Source organism: Merops nubicus, unplaced genomic scaffold, assembly GCF_000691845.1.
Source record: "Merops nubicus isolate BGI_N331 unplaced genomic scaffold, ASM69184v1 scaffold14202, whole genome shotgun sequence".
NCBI lineage: Eukaryota > Metazoa > Chordata > Aves > Coraciiformes > Meropidae > Merops > Merops nubicus.
Window position 1 is genome coordinate 4857 of NW_008594335.1, and position 15805 is coordinate 20661.

A 15805-nucleotide genomic window follows, 5' to 3' on the forward strand; every position below is an offset into this window, starting at 1 on the left:
GCGCCAGCTCAAGTACTGGGTTCAGTTTTGGGCACCACAGGATAAGAAGGACACGGAGGTGCTGGAGTAGGTCCAGAGAAGAGCAGTGAAGATGGTGAAGGGTCTGGGGAACATTTCTTAGGAGGAGTAGCTGAGGGAACTGGGGTTGTTTAGTCTGGAGAACAGAAGGCTGAGGGGAGACTTTATTGCTCTCTGCAGTTACTTAAAAAGGAGGGCTGTGGTGGTGAAGTCCCACTGCCACGTGGCTGATCACTCACTCCCCACCCCTCAACGGGGAGGGAGAAAAATACAAACCCCTGTGGGCTGAGATATGGAAAATTTAATAACCCAGCACAGAAGGAACAGCAGAGTAGCAATGTATATTATAAAGCATACAAGGGAAGAGGTGACCACAGCAGCTCTGGCTGGCACCTGTGGACATGCCAGCCACACCCCTACTGCCCAGGCATGGGGTCAGCCTGGCAGCAAGTGACCCCCGGCTGGGCTGGCTGCTGCCCCCCTGCAGCTGCCGCCCACAGCCAGGGGAAAACAGCCCTGTCCCAGCCCAGACCAGGCTGTAGTGAGGTGGATGTTGGGCTTTTCTTACAGGTTACTAGTGATAAGATGAGAGGAAATGGGCTCAATTTTCACCATGGGAGGCACAGATTAGATATTAAGAATTTCTTTCCTGAAACAGTGGTGAGGCACTGGAACAGGCTGCCCAGGATGATGGTGGAGTCACCATCCCTGGGAGGTGGTAAAAAAAATCGTGTAGATGTGGTACTGTCCATGTTCTGAAGGACATGGTCAGACCTGATGATCTTAGAGGTCTTCTCCAACCTTAATGACTGTATCTGGCCAGTGAAGGCAGCAGAATAACATTACTTGTTAAGGGAAGACAAGGGAAATGGAGAGAAAAAAAAAATCAGGTTATCTGAATTTCATTATGACCATTCATGTTTAATAAATCTTACTTACATTTTTCTCTTACCTTTAATGATTAGAGGACAGAATTAAACAAACATTGAGAAATACAGCAGGAAGGACAAAATTTAGAAAGCATTTCATTTTGACTTTGAATGAAAATTGGAGTAATTGAGATGGAGTTTGAATATTTGTTCAGTAAAAAACAACAAAGGACGAAAGCATATATACCACCAGACTGTGTATTTTAAGATACTTACTAGAAAGAAACTCTAAAAGACATTAGTGTAGCAAGTTACAAAGACTGTTAGAATAACTTGGGAGCTGAAATTATTGACAATTGACTTGCTTCCTCAAAAAAAATTATAGTGGCATAAAAATTTGTGTGCCACTTTTCTCTGGTGTTTGACAACAGATGCAGACTGTGCTTGTACTTTGACACAGGTTTTTTGAAAGCCATAAACACTAGAAGTCAAATTTTCCTTGCTCAGAGGTTTGGGTCCCAGCGTTGAGCTCCCGGGGTACCGTACACGTGTGTTCAGGTGCCAGTGCCGACAGAGGGGCCACATGAACCCCTGAACAGGACGCCGGGAAGAACACACACAGCTGCTGTGGCTGAACAGTACAGGCACCAGTGCCCTGTGCATTTCAGCTCACAGTGAGGTGCACATGTGGACTACAAGATAGGACATAAAGGAGTATTTCAGCATTTAAAATCCTTTCTTTGAAGTAAAAAGAAATTTAGAGCTAGGAAGAAACTCTAACAGGCACTGAAGAAGCTTGTTACTGCACATGAGCTGCCAGTGAAGTTTCCCAATTCTGAAGGTCCTCCTTGGTCACTCTTACTTTCTGGGCTCCCTCCAAGTCAGGTGTGTTATCTGTTTTGCAGCTGATTGTATCTTGTGATAGTGGACATGCCATCCACAAACCTGGTCTTGTAGAGGACGTTGGCACTGTTAAACATTCCATCCTTCAGGGACACCACAATGAACTAAAACGAGAAAGCTGGAAGTGAATGCTGCCATCCAGACAGAGACTTAAGCAACACTGGGAAAGGCTTCTAAAAAGAGAATGCCTTTTACTTTTTTTGGATAATACCTTGGTGGTAGCTCTTCATAAATGTAACTAAAGCCCTGCAGAATGTGCTAAGCAGGTTAGCGTACAACCACAGGCCAGACCTCTTCTGCAGCTAGTGATGCCTGTCCCAGGCTTGGCCTGGGGTACAGCCTGCAACACAACCCTGTTCACACTGCATCAGCCAGTCACTAGAAAAGATGTTGCCACGGATTTTGTAAGAATGCAGAACCTTTCACAGGCTGCAGATACTGCTCAGATTATTTTACAATGCTGGTAAAAAATGTTCACCTCCTCTCAATTTGGAAAGGTCATGTCCTACCACCAAGCAGAGATAGGTACTGCCTGTTTCACTGAGAGTAATAAGTTTCTTCATTTCCACAGATTTTTTTTCATGCACAGGCCACAGTGATACAAAGATTCTTTCCACTAGTGGAAAGGGACAAAAATATCAGGTCATGCCTGAAATTGATCCTATCACAGGCATTCTTCCCCAACTCTACCTGTTTTTAATCCACTGCAGTAAGGGCTTACATTACAATGTAATGCTGCAAAGTTTCACAGTTGCCCAGTCATCCCTGCACCTTCCAGTTGAAACAACTTAGAAATACAACACACATCTCTGGAATAAAGATCCTGAAGAGATGAGGCTCCTCTGTGACAGACTGCCTCTTAAAATAATGAGGTGCATAAATAGATGAACACAAAAGTTTCAAGATCATACCTGGGAGTGTCTGAAGTGAGCATTAAGCATCTGCCCGATATTCTGGGTATGAGATAGATCAAGGGCTGCATCCACTTCATCCAAGATGTAAATTGGGGCAGGTTTGAAGAGAAGCATGGCTAAGATCAAGGACAAAGCCACCAATGATCTAATAAAGAGGACAAGGCTACATTTTACCTTCTTGTTTGAGAGGCTTTGGCTTATGAAAACATTTGTTTGGTAGTAACAAAATGGTCTCTCAAAAGCAGACTCCAAGGCTGGAACATTTAATTCAACAGCACCCTCAGTACTACCTAGAGTCAACTGTACTCAATCGGTTGTCACTTCTCCATGGGGAAAAATCTTGCTTGTTATCATAGGGCAAGTAATGCATTTTTTCTAAATCAGATTCCTCTTTGAGCTGAACTAAATTAATAACAATGTGTTCAATATTAAGCCAGGTTGGAAAGAGACAGCATCCCTGACTTGACAAAAGAAAAGATTCTTTTTGTTTTTCTGAACTACAGTTAGCGAAAGATTCCAGTCATATACACAACTGCAATGGAAAAACGAACAAAAAACCCACAAAGACCACCAACCTTTGTCCTCCACTAAGCTCTGTTAAGTTCTCCTTCCAGGTGTTTCCTAAAGCCACTCTGAACTCCAGCCCTTCCAAGCCATTCGGGCCGTTACAGGCCTCCAGCATAGCATTGGATCCCGGTAGGAGTGTTGAGAAAATGGAACCAAAGTCTTCATTCACCTACAAGTCAGACCACAAAAGAGGTATGTACATGTTTCAAATCAAGAGCTGAAACAGCAGAAAACTCAGTGCTAGGCTGCATTGTGCTCTACAGATCTTGCCCAGTTTAACCCATTGACTTCTTGTATTTTGAAGATCAGCACATCCAGGATCTTGAGAAGATGTTGGCATATTGAATCTTTTCCTTCCTCTATACTGAAAAGAGAAGCCACACTGAGGGATATATATATAAGGAAAGAGGATACACTATACTAAGCATTTTATAAGGATCAAATGAACTCATTTATTCCACCACCTATGATGCTTTTAAATGCAACTCACTCTTTTTCACCAAACAAGATTTTGCAATGAAAAGGTACCATTTTGTCAGTCATGTCTTGAGTATAGTAATAATTAAAACTGATAGTTCATCTATGAGCAATCTAATCTTGGACAGAATCAATCTTCTTAAAGGCCAAAAAGTACAAGTTCTCCTGGTACGGCAGAAAAGAATGCATCAAGAACTTGTCTATATAGAAAGGGAAAATTTTACACTTGTTACAGTTGATGACACGAGGCAGCTGGTAAGAAGGCAGAGTGCTTAGGTAACAGAAACACAAATTGGCTGTTGCTCTTTTCCTGTATCATCTCTCTTACCAGTGACAGGAACAATACAAGGCCACAGCCTCAGATTGTTTGAGGCTACCCAAACCCAGAAGATTTTTACCCTGGACAAATACTGGTTAAAGCCAACAAAAAGTAAAATAAGACTCCATCACTGTTTTGCCCACATTCTACATAAGAGACAACAATTTTAACATGCCAGTAGCTTAACCTTCCTTAAATTTTTGTGGACACTAAAAGGGAATGGTAAAAGAGGTTTGTGGGTTTACCTGTATCATTACAGTTCTCAGAGAATTCATGTGTTATTGTCAAAAGTGAGAAAATAATAGGAGAAATTAAGTGGTTATTTTGTAGTGTAACTAAGGCAACGGAGATTGGTTCTGGAAAGAGACTTTGTATTTTTTCCCCCCAAGGAAATACCCAAAAGAATAATGTAAGACCAATCTGAACATCTGCTAAAATGTGAAGATTAGATTTCAAGTTGTCATACCTTTTTCCAAGCCATATATAAAACTTCATGTTTCCTCTGGTCAAGCTCTTTAATAGTTGAAAGAATTTTCTTCTTGTCATTCTCTACAATTCTTTTTTTCCTCATTAAATCATTGTACTGGTGCAATGAGAAGAAAATACTGATTTCAATAAACTTTGTCATCAAAAAAGTTTTGTACAAACCCTACAGTTTCACAGTTCATTAGTTCTGTGACTATCAAATAGCCATTAAGTGAAAGACTGAAATCCAAAGCATTAATTTAGCTTTATGCTGGATTAAATTTTAGGATATTATTTGCAAAATGAAGCATTGGAATTTTCAACAATCAACAAAGAGGAAGACCAACATTATTCTGAAAATTGCACTCCCCTTTCAATTTAATCATGTTTCATTTGCTTTTCCATAAAAGAAAGGATGCTGCTGGACGTTGAGAAGAAAAACAGGTCAATTTTAATCATGAAATAGTACTGGAAAAGTTGAAGTGTCAGTAAGGGGATAGTTTTGAGTCAGTCCTGGAACAGCCTCAAGACACAGATGAATTCAAGACGACCCTGGAACACGTTCATGCTATTATGCTTCCAGATAAAGTTTTTTGATCTGCAGCCTTTAATGAGGTATGTAATTGCCGGGTACTGTGATGGATACCACAAGGCTTGCCTAACGTTGCTGCTGCCAGCTGGGGATGGGCTGGGGTAGGGAGGAACGAAATTAGCCTTTCTACCATGCAAGGTCAGGACTACCCACAGCCTGGAAAACTAGTACACAAGTGAATAATTCAAAAAAGTAAGACTAGTATTAAAGATCTAACAAAAGGTTTCCTGCTTTTCTATGAAAATTTAGTTTTATTTTTGGTGTATTCAGAAACAGATCATAAGCAAACATGCTTACCCTCTCCTCAGTATCAGAAAGCATAGTCATAGCTCTCATGTTCACATTCCTTCTCAACTTCTCTTTTCTCTCCAGTAAATTCCGCAGCTTCTGAGCTGCTTCTTTAGGATCGTTAGTTTGGAAGTCATAGGCTGTGTTTGGCTGACCAAAAAGTGGTCTGTCGGAAGCTATCCACTCATACTTTTCCAGCATTTTGGTCACCTGTAAACAAGAAAATATATGTTAAGGCTTTTTTTTTCCTCCCCAAATATGAATTAAAGATAATGATAATTTTTAAAACAAATCAATATTCTGAAATTACTCTATAACATTAATTCTTTTATCTCAGTGCAGCATAGGTACGTACCTTTACCATGCTTCATGTGTAGTACTGTATTTCTAAGAGTACAGGTGAACCAAGATTTTAATGGAGCTTTCACATACATCACACCTACTTGGAACACACTTTTCTATATCTGGATTAAGCCACTGTCACTCAATCTTGGGATCATTGTCTTTAATTAGTTATGTAATTTGCCCATACAGTCAGAACATTCTTGTCGTCGATCACGCTCTCAGTGTGACCTACTCTCTATTAGTCCATACTGATAAGATCCATTACAATTTACAATTGCCACCTGCTCCTCTTGGAAAAAAAACTTCTCACATCAAGAGCTGCAAATATGTAAAATATGACAGTGCTTCTTAAGAAAAAAAAAAAAATCTATTTTGTTTGCGTGTGGCAATAGGAATAACTGCTCTTGGTCACAGGCTGCAAGGAAAAGCACAATTCTGAAATACCTTGGCAGCAGCATCAGCAGCCTCTTGATTATGTTTGCTGATGTTGTTTTCTAATGCTTTCATCTTAAGCTGTAATTCATTACTTTGTTCTTTGTATTTGGTTAACTCCTCAGATTTGGCTTTAATTGCTTCATCCTGAACCAAAATTGCTTCCCTTTGCTTGGCCAGTTCCTTCTGTGATTTCTCTAGAGATTCCTGAAAAGCAAATCAAGCAGCCATTTATTAGCTTCTTTTAAAGGCTGGTATTAAGACAGTTGTTAGAAAAGGACACAGCAAGGAAGGAGAGTAAAATTCACATGCAGCAACTAAGCCAAACAAATGACCACCTAGGTTAAAATAATTGAGTGTTGGTAAGAAAATCCAGACAACAAAATAGAGATTATAATCTGGATAAATTTAGGGGATCATACCTTCAGTAACATCAGAACAGATAAACACAGTATTCACTTTTACCTTTGTCTTTGACACCTCAGCTGTCAAAGCATTAATTTGCTCCTGGTAGGATTTGATTGCTTTATCTGCAGCCTCCTTCTGTTGTTCATAGGAGGCCTGCTCTTGCTTTAGCGCTTCAAGTTCCAGAAGTAAAACTTCAAATTCCTAGAGAGATGTTTTCAAATTTATTAAAGAGAAAGAATTAAGATTCAGTTTGATGTAGTAGATGCTGTAGAAGATGAACAGTACCCATTCTTCAGCAAGGACACAATCTCACAAAAAAAGGAAAAGAAAAAGCAACCACCAGTAAGGTACAAGTCAGTGACTACAGAGTAATATATCAAGTTCCAAAACTAGCAGCATTAAAAACTCCGGAAGAATCAAACTTTCTGATTACTTCAACCACTTCTAACATCGAAAAAGCTTCCAACAAAGATTTAGTCTTACCTGCTTCTTCTCTTTCATTTGTTTGCTTGAAGCGTCTCTGTTTTTCTTGGCATTATCTAGTTTCTGCTGGGCATCTTTTAGTTCTTTTTCACATTCTGCTTTTGCATTCTTCACTTTATTTGCTAATCCGTTGTACTTATCTTCTGCTTTCTTTTGACTCTCTTTAGTTTTCCTTAATGTCTCTTCACACTCCGCTGAACCAAGAAGTACAGTACTCAGATTGGGCATTATTGTTATCTTTAAATTTACATCCTTAACTCCAACTGCAACAGATCTGTCTTTGTCTCTAACAGAAAAAAATTTTACATTTGCTAGTCACTGAAGTCAGCTATTCTAGTGATTATTCCAATATGCTGTGCTATTACTAGTGGTTACTGGTAGGACACCAATTTCACTAAAATTACTGAAAATAAGCCCTTTTTCTTTTTTTTTTTTTTTTTGACAGAGGCAAGTAAAAGCCAAATCATGTAATCAAGAAGTAATTAATCCGATAGCTACCTAATAACTTATCACCTCATCCCTACAATACTATGTCCACATAAGTATCACTTCTGTCAACTTTTTTTCCTTAGATGTTTTACTTATTACTGCATTTGCTTCCATTTTTTCTTAGCTATAAAAACAGTACTTCTTTCCAATGCTTTCCTGTTACTCAGACTATTTATATTGCTAACAAAGTATCTACAGAAACAGATGGCTTAGAAAAAACAATTATTCAGCTATGGGATTATTAAAAAGCTTCTAGGCAAAGATGTTTTTTTCTTTTTTTATAAAGTATATATAAAACATTTAATAAGACTATAACCTTTACTACAAGAGAGCGACCAGCCTTCTGTGAATCACCTCTGTGCAAGTCTACTGTGATTCTGTGTTTGTTACATACTTCAAAATATGAAGCTAGTATTTTCAGAGCAAAAAACATTTTTCTCTTAAGTCCCTGAGACTCACACAGCCAAATATCCATCTCACTCTCAGCAATCCGTTTCGGTTAAAAGGTTAAGAATAGATGTGTTACCAATGCTTTTCTCCAGGGCAAGCAGCTCTTCCTCCTGTTTGTGATAAGCACTTTGACAAAGCTTCGTTTGCAACCGCTCTGCTTCCTCAGACTTCAACTCCCACTGCTGCTTCAGCTGCCAGTACCTGTGAGGGCAGTAAGGACACACACTGCTACAAGGGTGCTCAGCACTTCCGTTTTGAAGTTGAAATAAGTAGAAGAATACTTATATTCCCATTCTAATGCAAGATACAACAATGACAAATGCTCAAATGCATGGAAGTCTGATATAATTACTTTAATAGTAATTGTGAAGTTTGTAGGTATGCAAGTTATTATATATGTAGCCCTGGTTACGTAGCCCTGATAAGATACATTAAAACCAAACATATGCAATACCACAGGGAATCTGGCAACAAATCAGAGTTCATGCTTTTCCAATAGCAGTGTGACAGATGCTAGGCTGAAGCATTAAATTAAAAAAATGTCTAAAACCAAAACTAGTTTCTTCCTTTTGGTTATATTTCTGGAAGCATATTACTGCTCAAAACTATTTGAAAAATAAATCTAGGTAGATAGCACATTACACAACGCTACCTCATGGCACTTTTACAGAACTGACTAAACATATTTTTATATTCCATCTTTTAAAATGATCTACGGTAACTGAGTACCTGAAAATCAAATGACTTAAAGTTATTTGATTTACATCCTTAGAGCAGCATCACTCAGATGTTCCCCTTTAGCATCTTTGCATTTTCTTGGGAGACAAATAAGAGCTATCACAAACTGAGATTCTATAGAGGTGTTAGAAAATATAGCTGAACAGGACCATTCTCCAGCAGACTTCATTAAATTTTAGAAAGTTTAAAGTGATTTAAAGTAGACATTATTGTATGCCATTCTTTTCCCCCAGTATTATCCAAAATAAAGTTTTCTTGCATGTGTTATCAAAAACTAAGTTTCCTTGTCAGTTGCTGTACTTGTAAGTTAAACTGAGGGGAGGTGAATGAGGAGAGGGGAAGGGAATAGGTTTCTGTGTATTATGTTCTCAGCATGCCCTATGCCCTCCAAAAATACTTCTTTATAGGCTGTTTACTCAGTCATGTATGAGAAGCAATCAACATTTTATAGGATAAGCCTTACTTTTCAGCCACATTCTTCAAGCTTGCCAGCTCCTCCTCTACACCCTCAAGTTCAGATTCCTTTGCCTTGAGTTCTGCTTCAATATCTTTCAATTCTTGAAGTTTAGACAAGATTGGGGCAGCCTGTGAGCTCGCACCTGTTCGGTGAAAAAAAAAAGCCAAATGAGATTTAAGTACTTCAAACCTAAACGACTTTATGCAAATAGCTTGCCATTCCTTTTAGTCTAATCAATCTTATTTCAGCTTGACTGACAAATCTTTGCTCAAACGGATTATGTTATCCCCAATATAAGTATAAACAAAAAGGTTACTGTTCATTTTTATGAAAAACATGCAAAACTGTAAACAATTCAATAGACAGGCAGTATTAATATATAAATAAAACCAGCAATTGCCTCCATGCAGAGTGCCCTGGGGGTCAAATATATCTCCGTCAATTGTAACACTTTTTGTCATTATCCTTCTGTCAAAGGTGACTTTCTTAGCATTATCCATGTTGTTACAGATCAGTGTTGTTCCAAAGACATATTCCATTGCTTTATGGACTTCAGGATCATACTCAACAACAGAAAGGGCTAAATGCAAGTTATCAGGACCAGCCTAGAAATCAAATGAAATGCAATTAGTATGCCTTAATTAAAATTTAATTTCTGTCTTCTCTTGATTAAAATACTTTCTTAAAACGTTGTTACATTTTAGAACAATTTCAGTTAAAAGTGGAATAATTAATACCCATTTAGACATTGCATAGCTGAAAGGATACAAAGGAAAATCATTAAATCAAAGTACTGTCAAGCTGTACAGAAATTATTAGTATAACCTTTAAGAAGCTCATGGTTTTAGCAAAGAAACAAAATGGAACAGGTACACAAGCAAGGTAGCATAGCATATTTATTTACATACCAAGGTTTGGGCCCGCTTGACAACATCTTGTCCAACACACCTGGCTGAAATTCTGTTTAGTGGAATTATGGTATATCGACCCTTTAGCTGACCATTTTCTAAAAGCTTTTTGCCAGTGACCTCAAATAAGAAAAATGACAAAACATACTTGACTACAAAACTGATCTTGTGAAGTAAGACAACAGGGCATTGCAAGAGGAATGTATTGTTGCCAGACACCGTGCATGACTCTCTTGACCGAAACACATCCAGGGGTCCAAACCACCTCTCAAGCACTGAGTAATAACGCACGCGCTCGATAACCACAGAGCACACAACCTCCTCTCAGCACTCACGGGTTCTGTGTTACAGTAACAAACATACCTCTGTGTCCACAACAACGTTATAGAGTTTTCCTCCAGCCACTGCTTCTAGGGCTTTTGCTTTGGATGGGTCTCTCACAGTGATAAGAGACACAACAAGGCCCTTCACACGGTTTGGATCCCAATCTTTTTCCGGATTTCTTAAAGTAAATTTAAATTATGATAATCACATGTTTGCTTTTCTCCCACACAACTTAAAAAAAAAAGTCTTTTAAAAACTCATAGTGCTTACTACAGTGGTATAAGAAATTCTAAATTTTATCAGAAAAAAAAAAAAAAAAACAGAAAATGGCTTAAATTAAATATTTCAGAGCAAGAGACTTCCCAATAAAGAGCAAGTTGCAAAGTCAGTAATGATTTTGGTATAATATGTTCATGCAATTTTCAGTTGATTTTTACTATGGGTTCTGCTATTAGCACAGCTTTAGGAATACGTTCAGGCTGGTTTCGTTACATAATAAAGTGAGCAAATAGATGTGGGGGATGTATATATTTGACAGGTGGAGACAGATACAATGCTGACCTCCCAGTCCATAGGCAGGACTCTGAAAAGCAACGATTACATATTTTTGCAGTTCTCTGGTTTTAGCTATTGAAGTTGAAATGCAGCTTACAAACACCACTGTACAAAACTTGAAAATTCCAGTGATTTTGATACAGCTGTCATTTAAGAATGACTGTATCACTTTCTCTGCTGACCATGAATTCAGTTAATATTTCCTGACTTCCCCCTCCTCCCCCTTCCATTTACATCACAGGTAAGGTAGTGATTACTCACTGGTACTAAAATGAAAGCAAGAGCTAAGCAATTGATGGAATTATCCCGTAAGCCCCCAAACCCGTGCATAAAATCCCCCAAAAAGCACTTTTAAATCTCTTTTAGGATCACACTGAGATCTTACTTGTATTCAAACTGTAAATGAGGAAACTTTGCCATTAAGCCTTCATACAATTCTCTCAGGTGACAGATGTCTTGAGTCAGTTCCTTCTTTTTTGCTAGAAGGGCTTCTTGTTTCTCTTCTGAAGAGTTGAACACAAGCCGTAGACAAACATTCAGAGCACAGAAATCTATTAGCTTAATAGTCAGTGTGCCACACTGCTTATCTACATATATGTAAGAGAACACTTAATGGAATAAAATCCTTTGTAAATTTCTTAATTTTAGATGGAATTTAAATTTACCATCAAAGTTTACAAGCCCAAAGCTTGTAAAATCAAACTATTTTAAACTATTTCCCGTGGAAGGCAAGAACTCGCACACCTTTGACCAGAGAAATGCTCAGAAATGCTTTTGTGCATGAAAGCAGCATGCTTGCTTTCCTAGTTCCTTCCTGTGCTGGGATGGAGTTCGCTTTCCCCACAGCAGCCCTCCTTGTGCTGTGCCCCGTACCTCCGGTGGCATGGCGCTAGCCACACACCTCTTGGTATTTTGGCTGCTGCTGAGCAGCATGGAGGCTGACCCTGCAGTGCCCACGGCAAGGGGCTGGGAGGGACGTGGGAAGGAGAGCGGGCCCTGGCAGGGCTCCATGCCACGTACACAGGCAGGCTCAGCAAGACGAGCTGGGAGAAAGGAGGAGGGGAAGCGACACGCTTTACTAGGGCATTTGTCTTCCAGAACAGCCACTACACATCCTGGGGCCCTGATTCCCAGGAAGCGGCTGGGTGTTGGGTGCTGACGGGATGCAGAGTAAATCTTCTTGTCTTTTGCTTCCGTGTCTGACGGAGCCAGTTCCAGCTGACTGCAAGACAGACCCGCTGCTGGCCAAGGCTGAGCCCATCAGCAGCGCTGGTAGCACCTCTGTGATAACACCATGGGGTACAAACTGCTGTACAACAGCAGCTGGGAGGAGTGAGACTGAGTGAGAGAAACAGTCCTGCAGAGACTGAGGTCAGTGGAGCAGGGGAGGAGGTGCTTCAGGCACTGGAGAAGACAATCGCTTGCAGCCTGTGGTGAAGACCGTGGTGAGGCAGGCCGTGCTTTGCAGCCCCTGGAGGTTAATAGTGGAGCAGACACCCATCTGCAGCCCATGGAGCACCCCATGCCTCCACACCCTGAAGGAGGGTGTGACCCTATGGGAAGCCTGTGCTGAAGCGTGTTCCTGGCAGGGCTTGTAACCCCACAGGGGACACACGCTGGAGCAGTCCATTCCTGAAGGAATGCACCCCATAGAAGGAAAACATGGAAAAGACCCATGTTGGAGCATTTCCTGAAAAGGTAGGAAGCCTGTGGGAAGGACTCATGTTGGAGAAGTTTGTGGAGGACTGTCTCCCATAGGAGGGACCCCCTCATTGGATCAGGTGAACAATGTGAGGAGGAAGAACCAATGAAGACAACATGTGATGAACTGACTGCAACCCCCATTCCCTATCCCCCTGTACCACTTAGAGGTAGAGAAAAATCAGAAAAGAAGTTGAAGACAGGACAAAAAGTATTTTAAGGTTTCTTTCCATTTTTTCTTTCTTGTCATTATCTTACTGTGATTTGATAGGTAATAAATTATACCAATTTCCCCAAGCAAGGGCTGTTTTGCCCATGATGGTAACTGTGGAGTAATCTCCCTGTCCTAATCTAGATCCATGTGCCTTTCGTCACATTCTCTCTCCTGTCCAGCTGAGGAGGGGAATAATAAAGCAGGTTGTTGGGCACCTGGTGGCCAGCCAAGGTCAAGCCACCACAATTCTACATTGCTTTTCAGGTTCCCCTAAAATTATGCTCCAGAAATCTGTACAGACCTTTGTAGTTTAGCTTCTGTATTTGGTTCTCTAGTTTTTCTTTTCCTTTTTTGATAGCTTCAAGTGCTTCTTTGTCTTTCTTGTAGCCTTTGTCCATCTCTTTGACTTCAGCTTGTTTTGTCCTTAATTCTTGTTGTGCATAACTCAACTTCATTTCAGCCTGTACGGAGTAAGAAAATATAGAACCAGAAGATCTTTAAAGAGAATCTTGCCGGTGCAGATTTAGAACATTTGCACTAACAAGGTACTCACATAATTTGTAGAAGTTTCCACTGTTTGCAAAAGTGCCAAAAAGCAGCCTTGGCTTTTGAAAGTAAGGGCACAGGTGATTTGGAAATAAAAACATAAATTTGGATACAATAACTCATAGTAGCACACAAATGGAGTCTGAGAAGAAACAAGGTAAAATCATGTGGGACATAGCTGTTATTGTTATCTTTCCTCAGAGTTTTTCCTTTAAGTGAGACAAGCAAAGTGGACTTTCAACTCTGAAAATCTAAATTCCATCACAAGAACTACCCCAAGAGAAGTTTCCTATCTTGAGACAAAAGAAGTGACACCTGTTTAGTCATGTGACTAGCATGCACTTCAACTGAGGAGAAAGTTTCATAACTCTCTGTACAGTCCCAGGCGTCTTTATTTCAATTCCATGAAGCTTTACTGCAGAAATAGCTGTTATACGAATGTGTATCATGGACAGCGGTCTCAATTTCTTCCTATCCAATACCATCAATCATTTGAGTACTGACTTACTTCATGTTTCAGATGTCAGTTTCTGTACTTCCTCTCAGCAATGCTATAGCTTCTCCCTATCTGTCTATATCTGTGCAAGGATTTGTTTGTTTTTAATGATCTGCTTTATCAAAAAGCCCCTTTAATGCATATGTGAAATTGTAAAATACAATAGACATTCTGCAATCTTTTCACTGACCTTTCAAGAGTGTGTCACTTACTTTTCTGACAATTTTCAAAAGAAGCAGGAAGGCTTGTCTGAGACAGGTAGAGCTTTTATTCTTACCTGCTTAGCCTCTGTTACTGCTTTGCTGATTTCATTTTTGCAGGTCATCATCTGCTCAGCAAGAGTAGATTCTTCCCCATCAGCAATGCTGGACAAGCCAGCAGACACAGCGTTAAAATGCTGTTGTGCTGCAGCTAAAGCATCCATGTCTTGCTCACTTATTTCCTGTAAAGATTTTAGTTGTTCCTGTGCCTTCTTTACTTCTCTGTCCTTTGACATGAATGCTTTAGAATCCTTCAGCAAAACAAGGAGAAAGGAAAAAAAAAAAAAAAGGAAGAGAATGAGTCCTGTTAACTTCAAATTCATGTTGTTTAGATGAGGAGCTATAAGTAGTTTCACTAATTACATTTCTAAAATTCTTTGTCAGATTTTGGGATCTCTGAATCTGTTTTTGCATGTTTTCAAGTGGGGAGGTCCCAGTTGCTGGACGTTAGTAAATGTTGATGCCCATGTACAAGAAGGGCCATAAGGAGGATCTGAGGGATTAAAGGTCTGTCAGACTGACCTCAGTGCCAGGCAAGGTTATGGAACAAATCACCTCGAGTGCCACCATGAGGCACATATAGCACAACCAGGTGATCAGGCCCAGTCAGCATTGGTTTATGACAGGCAGGTCCTGCTTGACTAACTTCTATTACTAGGTGACCAGCTTAATGGATGAGGGAAAGACTGTGGCACAGCATTCTCCTGGAGAAACTGGCTCGTCATGGCTTGGATGGGTGCAAGCTTCGCTGGATAAAAATATTGGCTGGATGGCCAGCCCCAAAGTGGTGGTGAAGGGATTTAAATCCAGATGGTGGCTGTTTCACAAGTGGTGTTCCCTAGGGCTCAGTTCTGGGGCTTACTCTCTTTAACATCTTTATCAGTGATCTGGAGGAGGGGATCAAGGGCACTCTCAGCAAGTCTGCAGACAACATCAAGTTAGACAGGTGTGCTGATCTGCTTGAAGGTAGGGAGGCTCTACAGAGGGATCTAACAGGCTGGAGCAATGGGCAGAGGCCAGGGGTGTGATTTTTGACAAGGTCAAATGCTGGGTCCTGCACTTGGGTCACAGCAACCCCAAGCAATGCTACAGGCCTGGGGAAGAGCAGTTGGAAAGCTGCCTGGCTGAAAAGGACCTGGGGGTGTTAGTCGAGAGCCCTCCACATATGAGCTGGCAGGGTGGCCAAGAAGGCCAACAGCATCCTGGCTTATATCAGAACTACTGTGGCCAGGAGTAGGGAAATGATTGTTCCATGTACTCAGCCCTGGTGAGGCCACAACTCAAGTGCTCTGTTCAGTTTTGGGCCTCTCATTACAAGAAGGACATTGAGGTCCTGCAGTGTGTCCAAAGAAAGGCAACGAAGATAGTGGAAGATAAAAGGATGAGATTTATGAGGAGCAGCTTAGTGAACTGGGATTGTTTAGCCTGGAGAAAAGGAGGCTCAGGGAGACCTTATTGCTCTGTAAAACTGCTTGAAATGAGTTTATAGTGAGGTGGGGGTAGGTCTCTTCTCCCAAATAACAAGTGATAGGATGAGAGGAAATGAGCTTAAGTCGTGCCGGGGAGGTTTAGGTTGTATATTAGGAG

At 40.4% G+C, this 15805-nt stretch overlaps 1 protein-coding gene across 1 annotated transcript; it reads right to left on the minus strand.

Moving 5' to 3' along the window:
• Nucleotides 1-1777: 1777 nt before the first annotated feature.
• SMC2 (structural maintenance of chromosomes 2) lies at nt 1778-14469 on the minus strand (the record flags this gene model as incomplete). The annotated part of the gene is made up of 16 exons (XM_008935748.1): nt 1778-1894; nt 2702-2849; nt 3280-3440; nt 4534-4650; nt 5422-5622; nt 6202-6396; nt 6655-6798; nt 7081-7274; nt 8096-8220; nt 9221-9356; nt 9615-9819; nt 10123-10242; nt 10486-10624; nt 11387-11504; nt 13218-13377; nt 14236-14469. Coding segments are annotated over 16 exons (2514 nt in total), but the record flags the coding sequence as incomplete, so codon positions are not given.
• Nucleotides 14470-15805: the final 1336 nt, after the last annotated feature.